The sequence below is a fragment of the Nicotiana tomentosiformis genome, chromosome 3 (assembly GCF_000390325.3).
Source record: "Nicotiana tomentosiformis chromosome 3, ASM39032v3, whole genome shotgun sequence".
Lineage (NCBI taxonomy): Eukaryota > Viridiplantae > Streptophyta > Magnoliopsida > Solanales > Solanaceae > Nicotiana > Nicotiana tomentosiformis.
Window position 1 is genome coordinate 114,483,792 of NC_090814.1, and position 19,122 is coordinate 114,502,913.

The 19,122-nt window shown below is 35.2% G+C and overlaps 2 protein-coding genes across 2 annotated transcripts; both read left to right on the plus strand.

Annotated features, from left to right (window-relative positions):
- Nucleotides 1–4,747: 4,747 nt before the first annotated feature.
- On the plus strand, nt 4,748–6,857 carry LOC104091647 (transcription factor MYB98-like). The gene is made up of 3 exons (XM_009597027.2): nt 4,748–5,271; nt 5,401–5,527; nt 6,375–6,857. Exons 1-3 carry the CDS (start codon nt 4,748–4,750, stop codon nt 6,855–6,857), a joined length of 1,134 nt encoding a protein of 377 aa, XP_009595322.2.
- Nucleotides 6,858–16,978: 10,121 nt separating this feature from the next.
- On the plus strand, nt 16,979–18,798 carry LOC104091645 (fasciclin-like arabinogalactan protein 4). Its single transcript, XM_009597025.4, has one exon. The coding sequence runs from the start codon at nt 17,264–17,266 to the stop codon at nt 18,542–18,544; it is 1,281 nt and encodes a 426-aa protein (XP_009595320.1). The 5' UTR covers nt 16,979–17,263; the 3' UTR covers nt 18,545–18,798.
- Nucleotides 18,799–19,122: the final 324 nt, after the last annotated feature.

Genomic DNA, 19,122 nt, shown 5'->3' on the forward strand with positions numbered 1-19,122 from the left:
TGAGGGGGAGCCAGAGAATTTCAAGAAGGTGCTATCTCATTCGGAACAAATCCAGTGGATGGAAGCCATGCAAGAAGAGATGAATTCTTTACAAAAGAATGATACGTATGAACTGGTTTAACTTATAAAAGGCAAAAGACCGCGCAAGTGCAAATGGGTCTTTAAGCTCAAGAAAGATGGCAACGGCAAGCTGGTCAGACACAAAGCTCGATTGGTAGTAAAAGGTTTCGAACAGAAGAAAGGTATTGATTTTGATGAAATTTTCTCACTTGTTGTCAAAATGACTTCTATACGAACAATCTTGAGCTTGGCAGCTAGCCTAGATCTTGAAGTGGAGCAGTTGGGCATGAAAACTGTATTTCTGCATGGAGATTTGGAAGAAGAGATCTATATGGAGCAGCCAGAAGGTTTTAAAGTAAAGGCGAAGAAACACATGGTGTGCAAGTTGAAAAAGAGTCTTTATGGGCTGAAACAAGAGCCTAGGCAGTGGTACAAGAAGTTTGACTCATTCATGAGAATTCAAACGTACACAAAGACTTTTTCAGATCCATGTGTATTATAAAAAATTCTTTAACAATAACTTTATTATCTTGTTGTTATATGTGGATGATATGTTGATTGTAGGACAAGACAAGAAGTTGATTGCCAAGTTGAAGGAAGATTTGTCCAAGTCATTTGACATGAAAGACTTGGGTCCAGCGCAACAAATTCTAGGAATGGAGATTGTCCGAGATAGGACAAATAGTAAGTTGTTGCTGTCACAACATAAGTATATTGAACGTATACTTAAACGTTTCTACATGATGAGTGCTAAACCAGTTAGCACGTCTCTTGCTGGTCATGTGAAGTTGAGCAAGACAATGTGTCCTACAACAAAGGATGATAAAGAAAGTATGGCTAAAGTTCCATATTCATCTACCGTCGGGAGCCTAATATATGCAATGGTATGTACCAGACCTAATATTACTCATGTTGTCGATATTATTAGAAGGTTTCTTGATAATCCCAGAAAAAAATATTGGGAAGCTGTGAAGTGGATACTTAGGTATCTAAAAAGAATCTCAGATGAATGCTTGTGTTTTGGGAGATCAAATCCAATCTTGAAGGGCTACACAGACGTTGATATGGCAGGTAATCTTGATAATCGTAAATCTACTACAAGATACCTGTTCACTTTTTCAGGGGGAGCTATATCATGGCAGTTGAAGTTACAGAAGTGTGTTGTACTCTCTACAACTGAAGCAGAATATATTTCCGCTACTAAAGCTGGAAAGGAGATGGTTTGGCTGAAACGGCTCCTTTGAGAGCTTGGATTACATCAAAAGGAGTATGTTGTCTATTGTGACTGAAAAAGTGCAATAGACATGAGCAAAAACACCATGTATCATGCAAGGATGAAGCATATCGACATGAGATATTACTGGATTTGAGAAATGATAGAGGATGGATCTATGCAGGTCAAAAAGATCCATACAAATGAGAATCCTTCGGATATGCTGACCAAGGTTAGTACCAAGAAAGAAGTTCGAGATATGCAAAGAACTTGTCGGCGTGCACTCAAACTAGAAACTCCGGTGTTACCTCCTTCAGGTACATGGGACTGGAGAGGGAGATTTATTGGGTCCATCCCATGGCCCATGTGAAAGAAGATGAAGCTTCCTTTTTTGATTTTCTCAAACCAACCAATTTAGAAGTTTGATTTGGGCAACTAGCTTTTGAAGTGAATATTGATGTCATTGCATACATCAATATGGGCATTCTTCAACTATAAATTGGTGCCTCTACCTTCATTTATAATCACACCAAAAAACAAAGAGAAAGAGAGTGATTTACAGAGTAAGAAGCAAAATATTCTATGAGGAAAAATATAGAGAGTTTGAGCGGTATTGTAGTGAGGTGGAAAAATCAAAAGAGGGTTATTTCTTTTGAGTGTTTAGTGGTCTTGGAGTATTTTACTCGGTACCATAAATTGTAAAATCCTTGCTATAGTGAAATCAGTTGCTCCTCTCGGGCCGTAGTTTTTCCTTTATTCAGAAGGGTTTTTCACGTAAAAATCTCGGTGTCCTTGTTCTTCTTATTATTACCGTTAGTTACAGTATTTTAGTAATCCGCATTTATTATAGTCGTATACCGTGAATATTATTTCTGTGGGGGTTAATTTTTTCAACATTTCCTTAACAAGATATTTGTCCTGTGATAGCTAGGAATGCTTATAAGATTTTCTGAGAGTCGAGACCGCGGGTAAATTGGTGGCACAACAAGTTGTCAACTGCTATATCTGGTAATTTTGTGTGTTGGCTGTGCCATAAATCGTAGACAAGATTTTAGAAAGTGTGAATCTTGTTATGGCGTATTTAGTTAAATATATAGGATCGGGACAAAATTTATAACTCCGCCAGGTTGTTTTTCAAAAAAGATAAATACCTTATCTACCTTATTCTGTTGGGGTCGAAATAGAATGATGCATGCGGAATCTAATAATTCAAATATTGGTGGATAATAAATTAGACAACAAAACAATTATACTAAAATATGATACTATAATGGGGATTGGACAATTGACCTACATATAAAAATTAATATAAAATAAAACAAACTATTAAGAGAAAAATCTTTTCTTATACATGATTCTCCTAACCACTACATTGTGGAGGTTGTTATTGTTGTTAGGAAGCCTCAATTTATAGAAGTACAAAACTTCTTTTCCAAAAAAAGAATAAGGCATGTGAAAAAAATTTATTTCTTTTAGGAGTCTTTTTTCCTTCACGCAATGAAGAGAGTCCTAATAGATAAGAAATTTAGGGTAAAACCCTAACATATTCTTGTAGTCTTCAACATATTCGAATACAAGCATACCATGCAAGAGACAAATGATAGCAAAGAGTTTAGTCCTTTTCATGCCAAATTTTGATTACCCATTTAATTTTGTTGCTTTTAGAACACAACAAAGGCATTGTTTTAAGTTCATAATCACACATCTCCGGGAAGTTTCAAAGAGATACTTTTCAGTCCACCAATAATTAAAATATAAAGTATAATTGTTTACCCGTAAAATAGCACAGTTAAATTTATACGTAGTTTCTAGATAAGTGAACTAATTTGATCCCGATATAATATAATTATCGAAGAAATACGCAGTACTTAGCCTTGGAATGTAGATGAAATAGCAAAGATAGTGATTCCGTGAACACGGTTTTCGAACACAGCAATGATGGGATCAAAAAGCAAGAGAGTGAGATTGTATAAAGCTTTGTATAGAATATAATATATGTTCTTGCCAGAAATTTCGTGTCCCTTACAATGATAACTCGGCTCACTATTTATAGTTATGTCTAGGGAAGAAGGTCCTAGGATCGTACCCTCATTTAATGTCAATTATGAGGGTCGTTGATTAAGATGTAACGTTGAGTGTAAATGCCAAATTCTTTGTAATGGACCGTCGCTCTTAATGCTATAGAATATTTCTTAGTAAATGCAACCGGGCGCAGAGCATTTATATCACTTTTATGAACGTTATCCGTTCCGGTGACAAGTACAGTGACTGCGTTCAGTTCTCAGCCATTCCATCTTGAATTCCACGTGTCCTCCTTTTAGTAAGTCACGCGTCATATCATATTTTACCTTATACAATAATCAAATCCAAATTGTTGTTGTTTGCCTAAACGACTTACTACAAATAATTAAAATATAAGAGTATACTCTGGTCAAACCTAGTAACTATCCTATTCTTAATTAAATGGAATTAACATACATTCACTAACTTCCTCTAGGTCTTATATGACAAATTTAGTATTGATATCACTTTAAATGACAATTAGTAATTTCGAAATTTAATGCTACAATAGAAAAGAGGTAAGAGGGGGAGAGTGCTTCAGTTACAAAATCGATTTATGTCATTTATTGTCTTGACTTTAATAAGCGAGGACACTTGTCTCATGCAAAATAGACTTGTTTTCAAAGTCTTTTAAAAGTACCTTTAAGGACATTCTTGTTGACTATTGTCGTTAGATTTCTTGTGTTTGACCTTTTTGCATGGTAAAAAGAAATTAGAGTACTATAATTGTAACATTCCAAATTGGACATTAGGATAAAACTATGGCAAAAAAGATTTTTTTTTTTTTATCTCTACACAAATGCCATGACCAAAAATGCCATTCTTGGAGAATTTTAGCTTATACTTAAAAAATAATGTCTTTCATTCTATGCTTATTTTATATAAACAATCAAAAACTACATATTAAAAATTGATATGGTACTAACTAGATTAATTTTATGATAAAAAAAATAATTTAGTTAAAAAAGAAGTATATGAGAATTAGTTATGGTGGGAAAACAAAGAAAAAAGAACTTGTGAATTTGTGTCAATGTGATTAGCAAGAGGATATAGTCACACACTCCAAAATATATCTCGAAAGAGGACTCAATCTTTGCAGAATCAAATAGCAGAGAAATCAAAGATTATGTCATCAAATTGACAAAATTCAACAAAAAGAGAAATATTATGATTATTACAAAACAATCCCAATTTGGTAAAAACATTTCTCAAGTTTTGACCAAAGAATAGCCATTGGATCATCCAGGTTACAAGAGGTCCAGATACATTCACACTGCAATAAATGTCTCTCCCTATTCTTTACTACTACTATTAACATAACATAGAAATATAGCAATAAGAGAGAATGAAAATCTGAAATCACCATTTTTTTTCCTTCCTCCTAATTCTTCCTCTCATGTTTTATACCTTCCCATGGAGTTTAATCAAAGTAGTAAACAAGACTTCTCTATTCAGCCATACAACAATGAAGATATGAATGATGTTTTTTGCACACTCTCTAAAGATTATCTTCAAGATTTTCATCACCTCGATCTTTCCTTTTCCCTTCCAACCTTCAACATCCCTGATCACAATTTCATGATCGAAACGAATGGTTATGACCCGTTATTTGATCCATTCTCGAATATTAAGGATAATTATTCATCAATGGATCAAGATTTCAACTTCAATTATGAGTTTAAGCCATTTGATCAAAATGGTACAAGTGGTAGTACACTAGTCAACTTTAATGTTGTGCCTGATGAAAGTTCATGCATTACTACTGCTGATAATAATGGTAATTATGGTCAAAAAGAAATTGGTGGAAGAAAGAATAAGAAACTAATTACAAAGAGCAATGAGAACAGTTTATCTTCTTCATCTATGAGAAAACTAGGAAGGGGTCGAAAGAAGTACTCTAAATCAGCCAAAGGACAATGGACTATTGAAGAAGACAGGTATTTTAATTTCTTTTTGGGAAGAAGGATAAAAACCAATGTTACTTATTAGTATTAAATAATTCCTTTGGATGTTTTACGTTTAGGAAATTTAAGTAATCTTATACTATATACATGATACGTGCACAGGCTTTTGATTCAATTGGTAGAGAAGTTTGGAGTTAGAAAATGGTCTCAAATTGCTCAAACGCTGAAAGGGAGAATAGGGAAGCAATGTAGAGAGAGGTGGCACAATCATCTTAGACCTGATATCAAAGTATGATTTTACTTCTTCCTTTGGTATTAACTATTTCTTTCCTTTCTTTTTTTTTGACTATCCTCCCAGATTTGTTATTTTTATCTTTGTTAAATGTAAGTTTATCACCTCCCATCTAAATGGTCTTTTTGCTTTCCTTGAGGTCTTTCTTTCTGTATCTGTATATATGCATGTGGTAGAATTTCTCATTCAAATGCTTATCACGTGTATCCATATACTTTGAATTATACGAAAACAAATAATTTTTTTAATTAAAAAGAAAATGATATGCTAACTCTACAAAATAACAAGAATTAGTTACAAAATTTGTCGCTAATTTGTCATTAAATCGCTCGTAGCTAATATGATTTTTTGATAATTTGTTTTATAAGATGATTTAGAGACGGAATTATGATATTTTTACGAAATCCATAATGCTAATGTTTCTAACATCTCCCTTTCCAAACAATTGGCTTCTTCATTTCAATTGGATGATATATATGAGTTTTTTCTACGTCTACACTTGAAGGGGAGCCTTGATGTAACTGATAAAATTATTGTCATGTGACCAGGAGGTCACGGGTTCGAGCTGTGTAAACAGCATCTTGCAGAAATGCAGGGTAAGACTGCGTACAATAGGCCCTTATGGTCCGGCTCTTTCTCAGACCCCGCGCATAGCGAAAACTTAGTGTACCGGGCTGTCCTACATTTAAGTGTAGCTAAAACTTACAATTCCCTTATTTTTTATTTTAAATTTCTTTTTATTACAAAAGGAGACAGTGAATTGAACCAATACCATTGTATATGAGAATCACCGGTACCATTAGATTTATTGATTTTAATTTATTTTGTAATTGTTTTTGAGCAGAAGGATTTGTGGACAGAGGAGGAAGACAGGATCTTAATCTCAGCTCATGCGGAAGTAGGAAATAAATGGTCCGAAATTGCAAAAAGAATACCTGGAAGAACTGAAAATTCAATTAAAAACCATTGGAATGCAACAAAAAGAAGGCAATTTTCAAGACGAAAATGCCGCACCAAATGGCCAAGGCCAAGCTCTCTCCTCCAGAATTATATCAAAAGTTTGAACTTCGAAAAAGGTAGCAATGACACAACCCTTAATAATAATGCACCTAAATTAGAGCCATTTGAGTTATGTGACAAAGGCAATATCCAGCAATTAGTTGCTGATTATGATTTTAGTCAAGTCCCAGAATTTGCTTTGGACGACAAACTGTTTGATGATTTGCAGATTCCTTATAATGAACTACCCCAATTGATGCAAGCTGGTGAAGTGAATACGGAGGCTGACTTGATGGATTTGATTTCTAGTGCTAATTATGAGATATAGTAATACTTTGAAGTATGAAAATGACTGTAATTCCTCAAGAGATATATAGAGACAAATATTTATAGGTGTTTTTAAATTAAGAATGACTATAGTACTTATGAATATGTCATAACAACTGTTTGTTGGAATTATTTTATGTCTAATTTGTTAATTTGACATCCATTAACGACATGAAATGGGTACCCCAAAAAAAAAATGAAGACCTAAGCGTAGCATGTGAAAGTTAACGGCTATTCCTGACTATTTCAATTCGATCATATGACATATTTTGTTTATTAGAAGTCAATTTGACTAAACTTTGAAGTTAAATTGAATTATTTTAATTAAATATTTTAAAATTAAAATTTAAATATTCAAAACTATACGATAAATACTATAAGTTACAATTTTTTCCTTTCAATATGATAAAAAGATATTTAAGATATTGGTTAAACTTTATACTATTTTACTCTCGTGAAATATGTCATTTAAAATTAAAATGAAGAAAGTACTTAACTCCTAATATAGGATTTTGAGGGCAAGGTGAAGCCGAGACTACTTCCAACTAGGGGTGTACAAAGGAAACCGACAAACCGCACCAAATTGATAATCCGAATCAAACCGAGAAAATAAACCCGACTATTGTTCGATTTGATTTGGTTTGGTGTTGGAAAAAAAATCAGCCATAATTGATTTGGTTTTAACTAAAATAAGTCAAATCGAAACCAAACTAATATAACCTGACATTACATGTATAGAAATTTTAGATATATTTAATACATAAAAGTACTTATTGTAATGTTATTTATAAATACTTCTTAAACTTATTCATAATTTTATCTTTTAAGATGTTATTTCAAGGTTTGAAAACATTATGAATCAAGTAGGAGAAGAGGAAAACTTCATTAGGGTTTCATCTATCAATGAGAGAGAATTGGGTTTTGTATACGTTTGTTACATATGAGAATGACCCGATGGGTCTTTCTAGAAACAAATGCCCGTATTTTTATGATGGGCTCACTAAGGCTAGCTAATGAAAGCAAATACAACAATGGGCTAATAGTAAAAATGGGCTACAAATACATAGTGGCCCAAATATAAAAAAAAAAACTAATTAAATAAACTCTACAACTATCAGTATTTATGTCTTGGCTTAGATGTCAAATAAGACATCAGCTCAACACTTCCCCCCCCCCCCCCCCCAAGTTGGAGAGGGAAACCACCTTCAACTTGCCCAAAAGATCATGATGAAGAGTACTAGGAAGGAGCTTGATGAGAACATCTGCCAATTATTGAGTAGTAGGAACATGAGATAGCTGGATCAGACCATCAGAAAGCTTAAAGTGACAGTCAACTTCAATATGCTTAGTCTTTTTATGGAAAACTGGATTCTTAACTATATGTAAAGCTACCTGATTGTCACAAAAGACAGAAAAGAGAAGAGATACAGAGATACCAAAAACAGTGAGCAGCCTAGAAAACCAAGTCAGTTTAGCAATCACCTTACTAAGAGCCCAATATTCAGTCTCAACAGAGGACAATGACACAACGGGCTACTTTTTGGACTTTCAGCTGATGAGACTATCCCCCAAAATAACACAGAAACCAGTAACAGATCTGCGAGTATCAGCGCAGGCAGCCCAGTCACTGTCTGAGAAGGCATGAATGAAGAAATTAAGAGAATCTGAATAAAAGAGGCTCAGATCCACAGTGCCCTTAAGATATCTAAGGGCATGAAGAACAGCAGACATATGGAGAACTCTAGAAGACTTCAAGAACTAACTCAAATGTTGAACAGCAAAACAAATATTAGGCTTGGTATGTGTAAGAAAAAGGAGCTTACCTACCATGCTCTTATACTTGTCAGGAGAAGGAAATAAGGCGCCAGAATCAGCATGCAATTTACAATTGAGTTCCAAAGGACAAACCATAGGAGAGACATCAGCACAATCAAACTGTTGGAGCAAATCAGATACAATTTTTTTCTGATTAAGAAGAACCCCACCAGGAACATCAGACACCTCAATCCCCAGGAAATAATGTAGAGAACCCAGGTCTTTAATGCTAAATTGATCATCCAAAAACTATTTGAGTGCAGAAATTTTATCAGTGTCATCCCCAGTTACTATAATATCATCCACATAGACTGCTAAGAGAACTAAATTCCTAGGTCCACCCTTAATAAACAAGGAGTAGTCATTAAGTGAATATATGTAACCTCTAGAGTATATAGCTTGGGACAACTTAGCATACCTGATGGTAGGCTATAAACCCGTATTTTAGTCGTAATATTATACTCTAATTACTGAATTTTACGTGTGTTTGAGCTTAAACGATAGTGATTTACACTTATTACGTGTTTTATGCCTTGTAGGAAAAGATTCCAAGCTATTAAGGTAATTTAGAGCTAAATCGAATAAGTTGAAGCTTTGAAGTCAGAGTAGAAACCCAAACAATTAAGCCGAGATCACGTTCGGGGGTCAAGGACCAAGTCTGGATATCAAAAAAATGATGAAACGAAATTACTCTGTAAAATTTACACAGTCGCACCGTGAGGCGCGGTGCGGAGCGGCAGTGAAAATATGGCCAGATAAGATTTTGCAAAATATTCTGGAATTCTCTATAAGTGCACCGCATGGCGCGGCGCGGTAGCACAAAAATGTTAGAGTAATCTCCTATTTCGGCTAAAAAGGGTAGTTTCGTCCGGGTTTATTTTGGGGACGACTTAAATACACCAGAAAACACAATTTGGGGGAATTTTGACAGATTTTACACCTAAGGAGGCTAAGGATGAGTTGCAATAACACAAGCACAAGGATCTCATCATTCCTTCCTCACTCAAGATCCAAGTTTGTATCGAATCTATATTTTCTTATACTTTAATTATATTTGTAATGAACTTCTCCATGTCTATGGAGTAGTTCCCTTTAGGGTTTGACGGATTTGGTGTATTGATGATTGTTTGTGGATTATAACTCTAGTTTTATGTATTTGAATCATTTTGGAAGATTTAATTATTGCATCTATATTCACTAGTTTGTGTAATCGAGAGAGGTATAACTTATGATATCTTTGCAATATATTGTTGGTTGAGTTCATAGATTCTTCTAAGTAATTGAAAGAGGCTAGTTGAATCATGGATTAAACCTAGTTAGGAGAATAATCGAAAGAAGTTTTCTTAAAGACCGATCCACTACGCATTCTTGCATATCTTCACAGTGCTTAAATTGGTCCATCTCAAGAGGTTAAGACTTAATCGAGAAAGCAGTTTTTGCTGAACGTTTGAACTAATAATAGAGTAAATTCGAGAGACTCACTTGAACATTGAAAGTGAATTATCTAGAGATAGATCCCGAACAATTATCTTGCACCTATCCTGTCAAAATCTATTTTCTCCCACTGATAACCTTAGTTGCTTATTCCTTGTCTCGATAGTCATTAGTCAATAGCTTTAGATTCTTAGTTAATTTTAATTCTTAGTCATATAAATCTCAATTGTTGATCCTCCAAGATAGCAATCGAGCTAGAAACTACGAGAATACTGTTTAAATCCAATCCATGTGGATACGATATTATACTATACTATCTTTGATTAGCGAGCACAATTTAAGTGTGTATTTTGCGCTCGTCAATACCACTGCCTTGAAGCCTGCCTCAACCCATAAAGAAACTTTTTCAATCTACATATAAGGGGAGCAGAACCAGAAGGAGAAGAAACACTAGAAATACTCAAACCCTTGGGCAACTTCATGTACACCTCCTCATCTAGGTCACCATGGAAGAAGGCATTATTGACATCTAATTGTGAAAGAGTCCAGTGTTTCTTAACATCCACAACAACTAAACAATTGACAGTACACATCTTAATGACATGAGAGAATGTTTCTGTGAAGTCAACCCCTTCAACCTGTGTATACCCCCTAATGAAGAGCCTAGCTTTATACCTTTCAACACTGACATCAGCCTTGTATTTAATTTTGTAGACCCACTTACAACTTATTGGCTTCTTACCAAGAGGCAGAGGAATAATGTCCCAAGTATGATTAGCATACAATGCTTCAAACTCCTTTCTTATGGCATCCTACCAAGATGCGACTGAAGCAGCTTGAGAGTATGAAAAAGGTTCAGTTTCTAGGGGAGAGGAAGAGAAACTGGAACTAGAAAAGGAAAGAAGTTTGCACACATGATCCTTCAGGTAAGAGGGGTTATTATGTTGCCTAGAAGACCTCCTAACTTCAGTAGGGGATAGAGAAGGAGGAGTAATGTCAGGGTCAAAGCTTAGAGGAGGAGAAGAAGGGAAAGAAGGATCAGCATGCACAGTTTCAGCAGGGAAGGAATTAAGAGCAGGGGAAGAGGTAGAAGGACTGACAGGGACAGAGGGAAATTCCCCAGTAGCCTGGGAATCAGGAAAGGGAAAAGTTAAAGATGGAGAAGGGAATGTAGCAGAAGTTGTAGGTGTGGCAAAAGGGAAGCATGTCTCATGGAAGACATCATCTCTGGAAACAAAATATTTCTTAGAGGCTAGATTGTATAACTTGTAACCCTTTTTTGGCAAAAAGATAGCCCAGAAAAACATAAGGGATTGCACTAGGTTGAAATTTGTCTTTCGGGGAAATAGGAACAATAGCATAGGCAAGGCAACCAAAGGTCTTCAAATGTGAGTAATTAGGAGCCTTACCATACAACACCTCATAAGGAGATTTATTTTGAAGAATCTTATATGGAATTCTATTGAGCAAGTATGTAGCAGTTAAAAGGCAATCCCCCCAAAAGGTGACTGGCAACTTGGACTGAAAGAGTAAGGCCCCACAAGCCTCAAGGAGTGTTCTATATTTTCTTTCAATTACACTATTTTTGTTGAGGAGTATGTGGGCAAGTAGTTTGATGGATAATCCCATGTTGACTAAAGAAGGAAGAGCCATCATGGCTGGAACCTAGCTTTAAAGTATTGTCACTTCTAATAGTTTAGACAGAAACATTAAATTGAGTTTGGACCATTGCCAAGAAGGATTTGATCATGGAAAAGGCAATGCTTTTAGAACCCAGTAGATGAGTCCAAGTAGCCCTAGAAAACTCATCAACAATAGTAAGAAAGTATCTTGAACCAGAGGAGATAGGTGTGTGATAGGGTCCCTAAGTATCAATGTGGATTAACTGAAAAGGTCTGATTGTACTAATGGAACTGTCAGGAAAGGGAAGCCTAATTTGTCTAGCAATGGGACAGACAGAACAAGGAAATGGTTTCTAGAAGCAAGAGAAGAAGACAAAACAGAAATATGCTTCATATTTGCAAAAGGAATATGTGTCAATCTTTAATGCCAAATAAAATTCATATCATTCACAGAAGCATTATTACAAATGGAATTGCTAACATTGGAAGGTAAAACAACATTCTTAGAACTAGAAGAAGAAACAGGTTTACATGAATCAGACAAAGAACACACAGAAACCGTGATGCATGAGTTAGAGGTAGAGGAAATTATAGAATGTGAAGATGGCACCCAAATAAACTTGTACAAACCAACCTCTTCTCTACCAAGATCCAGAGGCATCTTCAGAGAAGGAGCCTGTAACATGTGCAGAAAACATGAAGTTGCAGTAAATAAAACTATACAATACAACTGCTTTATTAGTTTGTGAACAGAAATTAAGTTGTGTTGGAAGGAAGGGACAAATAGCACATTATGAAGATTGATGAAGGGAGTTAAAGCAAAAGATCCAGTGGAAGTTACTTTCACTTTGTACCCATTAGGAAGTATTACAAGGTAAGTATAGCTAAAGGTGTAATGTTAAGAAGTAAGTTTTTATTAGAGGTCATGTGGTCAGAAATACCTGAATCTATTATACAGGTGATAGATTTAATGTGTGTAAGCATGCAAACTTTGGAATCAGAAATAGGACTCTCAGTTAGTAGAGTACTAGCAAAATTAGCATAACACATGAGATTAGGAGGCTGAGCATTAGAAGAATCTCCCAAGTGAGTATGTTGCAGTAGGTTCATCAGTTGATTATACTATTGTTTGCTCAATCCTGGAATCACATAGCCTTGACCATCAATACTTGGAACAGAATGAAGATCCTCAGTGAAATTTCCAACAAGGTCAGTTGCACTGGCCTCAGAAGGAGCAAGTTGAGCACCAATAGTGGTATGGGCAGCATCTTTCTTTCCTTTGTTGAACTTAGGACTATGTGGGTACCCATGAAGCTTATAGCACTTATCAACCAAGTGTCCAGCTTCTTGCAGTATTTACAGAACAAATGTGCCATATTCTGGTCAAAATTAACCCTTTGTGTATACTTCCTGGGAGGAGGAGGATTGGAGGCTATATTTTGGTTGACCCCAAAGTTCTGATTGGCCCCAAAAGCAAGCCCAGGTTTATTAGTTGCACTAACATTGAAAGACATAGAGTCAGGATTGAACTTGGAGGTAAATTGGACTTGTCTTTGTTTTTCATCATTAAGGAGGATATTATAGGCACTGTCAAGTCTAGGAGAGGGTTGCATCATAAGCGAGTTGCTCCTCACCCCCGTATATGTTTCATTCAGCCCCATGAGGAATTGAAATAACATATGTTCCTCATCCTCTTGTAGAATCCCAGGCTTTGCAGCATAGATGCATCTTTGCCCATGGTTAGTACACATTACACCCAATTCATCCCATAAACTTTTTAATTTATTAGAATATGAGGCTATATCATGTGGGCCTTGGGAAGTGTATGGGCAAGTTCTCTCTTAAGTTCAAAGATTTTAGTCTTATCTGCAGTACCATATCTAGTCTGCAGCTGTAGCCATATGCTCTGTGCAGTCTCAGAATACTGTACACTTTCAGCTATCTCAGGAGATAGAGAGGCAGTTAACCAAGAGATCACCATGTTGTTACACATGTCCCACAATTTTTGTTCAACCCCAGTGGTAGATGGTCGGGGACATGCGCCATCAACAAAGGCTATCTTATTCTTAGCCGACAAAGCAACTATCATCTTCCTTTTTCAAGCCTCAAATCCACTACCCGAAAAAGGGATAGGAACAAGAGATATACCAGGAATATCATAAGAGTGCACAAATAGGAGACTCGTGGGATCAGGGGAGAAGCTATTAGGGCTACCCATGACTACTTCACAAAGAAATGAACAGGAGGATCGACAATGGCAGAGAAAGAGAGAATTACATCAAAATCTCAGCAAAACTATACATGCAAGAGCCCTAATTAGAGAAAGGAATGAGTTTACCTAACTTTTTTACTACTGGAGAAGAACAACCTTCAAATCAGTCGTAACCCTAGCACCGAGAGATATTAACCCAAAGTACGTAGACTCCCCGGATCTAAGCTCAAAACACCGGAAATCAACCCAAAATGTTGAACTAAGACACCTATCAGCAAAAACACCTTCTTCGTCTGAACAAAACGTCGATTCACCAATCACCGGAGAAAAGGAACTCAACGAAACAGAACCAGGGCAAGATCGGACGAAAGAGCGAGACGAGATGTACCAAAATCTCTGCCCTGATACCATGAAAACATTATGAATCGAGTAGTAGAAGAGAAAAACTTCATTAGGGTTTCATCTTTCAATGAGAGAGAATTGGGGTATGTATATATTTGTTACATATGAGAATGACTCGATGGGTCTTTCTAGAAACACATGCCCGTATTTATATGATGGGCTCACTAAGGCTAGCTAATGAAAGCAAATACAAGAATGGGCTAAGAGTAAAAATAGGCTAATAATACATAATGGCCCAAATATTAAAAAAAAAAAAAAAGACTAATTAAATAAACTCTACAACTATCATTGTTTATGTCTTGGCTTAGATGCCAAATAAGCCATCAGCTCAATATGGACTTAGAACTTTTTAATGCTCCAATAAATTTTATAGCCCATAAAAGCTAATAACTCAAATAATGCTAATAAAAGCCCAAACTAAAATCAAATCAATACTAATTAATGCTAACAGAAGACATCCAATTCAATACTAGGAATGACAATGTGTTGGATATCTATTTTTAGTTTTACAATGATTTAGATAAAAATGCATAACTTATTTTTATTTTTTCTTTAGTGTTTAGTCATATAATTAATACTCCCTTACTAATCATATTTATTTTAGCATGACTTAGTACTTTTATATTATATTTATTTTTATTATGGCTTATTAATTAGCAATATTTATTTTATGTGATTCTATTATCTTTGTTGTTGAATATTTTAGGATAATGTCATGACACATCTCACGTTTTGTATTATTTTTTTGGGAAACACCTTATATAGTTGTATCTTACTAGGATTAAAGAAATATTTGGAGTACAAGTTATATATTTTTGTACTATTTATTGGAAAAAATCGAAGACTCGAGAAAAACTAAAATTAAAAAATCTGAATTCTATTGGTTTGGTTTGGCCTTTAAATTTAATAATCTAATGCAATCAGTTTGATTTGGTAATTGAAAAATGTGAATCAACCCGATCCATGTACACTTTTTGCTCCAATAAACAAATTTGCCTTACTTTTACTTGTGTGATGGGGTCCTATGTATCGGTGTACTTTGTCTTAATCGGACATAAAGACAATCTCTCATAAGTCATAGAAAGAATGAATTATAATACGTGGATTAGCTTTTAGAATACTAGTAGTAAATCTTTAGAATGCACTTTGTCCATAAGTTGAGTTGGAAGATTCAACCTGCCAAAATCAACACACAATTTTTCTATAATTAGTTTATTGTATAAGATAAATAATCATCGCATAAATTAACATAACATTGGCAGTGGCTGAGCCAGAGTTTTCATTAAGGGGTAACAAAATATATAAAAATAAACATACAAGGAAATTAAGGGGAGTCAATACATAATATATAAACATATAATTTAAAGGGCCAAAAATGCCCTTGAACTATCTGAAATAGCTCAAAAATGCCTTCCGTTTGTTTTTTGTACCAAAAATATCCTTGCCGTTTATTTTTTGGACCACAAATGCCCTTAAACTGTTAGTCTTGTCATTGAAGATGACATGGCAGTCCAACTGTGTTAGATTTGCTTACATGGTCATCCACCTAAGCAATCCAACATGGCAAAATTATTTTTTCGAAATTTTTTTTAAAATACAAAATCAACACTTATTCCGAAAAAAGTAAAAAAAAAAAATGCTAGAAAAAATATTTTCCGGAAAAAATATTTTTCCGAAATTTTTTTAAAAAATACAAAATCAACACTTATTCCAAAAAAAGTAAAAAAAAATCCGAAAAAATAATTTTCCGAAAAAATATTTTTTCCGAAAATATTTTACTTTTTCGTAATAAGTGTTGATTTTGTATTTTAATAAAAATTTTCGAAATAAATAATTTTTCGGAAAGTGTTGATTTTGTGGTCCAAATGCCATTAAACAGTTATTTTTCCGGAAATAATTTTTCCGAAATTTTTTTTTCCGGAATTATTTTTTACTTTTTTCGGAATAAGTGTTGATTTTGTATTTTTTTTTAAATCCGAAAAAATATTTTTTCCGGAAATTATTTTTTCGAGAAATAATTTTTTCAAAATTTTTTTTACTTTTTTCGTAATAAGTGTTGATTTTGTATTTTTTTTAAATTCGAAAAAATATTTTTTCCGAAAATTATTTTTTCGGAAAATAATTTTTTCAGAATTCTTTTTACTTTTTTTCGGAATAAGTGTTGATTTTGTATTTTTTTTAAAAATCCGAAAAAATAATTTTTTCGAAAAAATAATTTTGCAATGTTGGATTGCTTAGGTAGATGGTCATGTAAACAAATCTAACCCAGTTTGACTGTCATGTCACCTTCAATGACAAGACTAATAATTTAAGGGTATTTGTGATCCAAAAAATAGACGGCAATAATATTTTTGGTACCAAAAACAAACGAATGGCATTTTTGAACTATTTCAAATGGTTCAAAGGACATTTTTGGCCCTTTTCTGTTTTTTTTTCTTTACCTAACTACACTGTATCTTTTTCTCGCGCCTTCCCTCCGCCACTTAACTTTGGATTGTACTTATTAAACTCCACAAATCAAATACTCGCGTAGTTTATGTGAAAATCTATAGGTTATCTTATGTATGATAAAATATAAAGTAAGTATAATTAACTAAAAACAAAATTAACAGGCTAATCAATTCATACATTATTTTTCACATAAATAGTTACGAAATTATTTTTCACATAAATAGTTACGACATTTTACTCCTTGTATAACTAATCTTCGAACTAAACCGCCCCTAAATTATCATACTTAAAAATCCTGTTAAACGTTAAAATATATGAATATAATAATTTGCAACACAATCATTATCACATCAACCCCCAAAGGAAGGGGTAGAAGGGGGCGTGGGGTAGTTGGAAGCCAAGGTGGGCAATCTCTGTTCAGTCCCTCAGCTTCTCTCACTTTCATCACTCTCTGCTTCAATCTTCAGAACAATGGCAACCACAATTTCTATTTCCTATTTTACCCCTACCACCCTTTTCTACTTCCTTCTCTTGTCCACTTCCCACTTCCCCATTTTAGCCATTAACATCACCCATCTCCTATCTTCATACCCTGATCTCTCCGACTTCACTAATCTCCTTTCCACCACCTCCGTCGCCGCCGATCTAGCTCAGCGCTCCTCTGTCACCATCCTCGCCGTCCCCAACACCTTCCTCCGCTCCTCCGATCTGATAAACAACCGTCCTCCGTCGTCCTCCTCTGTCAACCTTGCCGATGTCCTCCGTTACCACGTACTTCTGGAGTACTTCTCTTGGCCGGATCTCCGCCTTATCCCCCCTACCGGAAAACTAATCACAACTCTCTTTCAAACCACAGGACGTGCTCCGAACAACTTCGGGTACGTTAACATAACCCGTGACCCGACTTCAAATGCCATCACTATCCATTCATCAAATTCAAACGCTACTATTATCTCTCTCGTAAAAACCCTTCCTTATAACATCTCCATCTTCACCGTTGATTCTGTTCTAATTCCAAATGGATTTAATCTAATGGCATCTGAAACCCGTCCTCCTCTAGGCCTCAATATAACGAAGACTCTTATCGACGGTCACAACTTTAACGTCGCGGCGTCAATGCTGACGGCGTCAGGAGTGGAACAAGAGTTTGAAGATGACGAAGGTGGTGCAGGAATAACGCTGTTTGTACCGACAGACCAAGCATTTTCGGATCTGAAGTCATCAGTGAGATTCCAATCTTTGTCGGCGGAGAAAAAAGCTGACGTGTTAAGGTTCCACGTTTTGCACTCGTATTATCCGCTCGGTTCACTGCAGTCGATAGTGAATCCGGTTCAACCAACATTAGCAACGGAGAAAAATGGGGCTGGAAGTTTCACCCTTAATATTTCTAGGGTTAATGGGTCGGTGGCTATTGATACCGGGATCGTTCAGGCGTCGGTGACTCGAACGGTGTTTGATCAAAATCCAGTGGCGATATTTGGAGTGTCCACAGTTTTGTTACCGAGAGAATTTTTTGGTAAGAATCCAATTGAGGTGAATAAGCCAAGTGGTGGAGTAGCTGGATTAGCTGGCCCGCCGGAGATTTCTCTCTCGCCGGATAATTCGCCGGATATTGACGGTTCAGCTAGCCACTTGTCTTCACCGCCGGGATTAGGGAATAAAGGTACGGCGGCGGCGGCGAACAGGATAAGTGTAGTGAGAATTATTTTGGGTTTATGGTGCATAGGATTCTACCTACTGGTAATTAATTAATTATCAAATCGTGTAATTATTCTTTTCCTGCTATTTCCATTTTTCACACGGCAAATTGAATTCTGGATGGTACCAGAAAGAAGCAATTATTCCTGCCAACGTGTTAATTTTTTGTCTTTATGGAAATGATTTAGGTCAGGCAGTACCAATTTTTGTCCTTTTACTTTTCTTTTCTTTTTTAATCTTAATTTATGTTGTTGTAATTTGTAAAGAGCTCCGTTTTATTTATTGCAATTTCTAGATGAGTATGTTTATGATCTGTGTAAAAAAAATGCAAGTTTTTGCATAGCTTTTGCATTGTAGTTTAGTTTACACTGATTAGAGAAAAAAAGTTGAGATCTTTTTGCTTTTGTACAGGATATAATGGCTAAAATGTTTACGCAGGTCCCAAATCCCACTTGAGAAAATTCAGTTGAGTTTTTATTTAATAGACGAAAGAGTGTTAATTTTGAGTAAATATACTTTACATTTGTCATAATCCATGTAAAATTAAAGCCTAGTGCAACACTGATATAAGATTTTTTTTTTCATCCAAAATGACATGAGATTGACCAGTCTTTTGCTGAAATATCGGATCT

What these genes read in the sequence shown, in the direction of transcription:
- LOC104091647 (XM_009597027.2), top strand. Translation starts at nt 4,748, where the DNA reads ATGGAGTTTAATCAAAGTAGTAAACAAGACTTCTCTATTCAGCCATAC. An exon ending in TGGACTATTGAAGAAGACAG is followed by an intron (nt 5,272 to 5,400) that starts GTATTTTAATTT and finishes ATACGTGCACAG; the next exon opens with GCTTTTGATTCAATTGGTAG. An exon ending in ATCTTAGACCTGATATCAAA is followed by an intron (nt 5,528 to 6,374) that starts GTATGATTTTAC and finishes GTTTTTGAGCAG; the next exon opens with AAGGATTTGTGGACAGAGGA.
- LOC104091645 (XM_009597025.4), top strand. Translation starts at nt 17,264, where the DNA reads ATGGCAACCACAATTTCTATTTCCTATTTTACCCCTACCACCCTTTTC.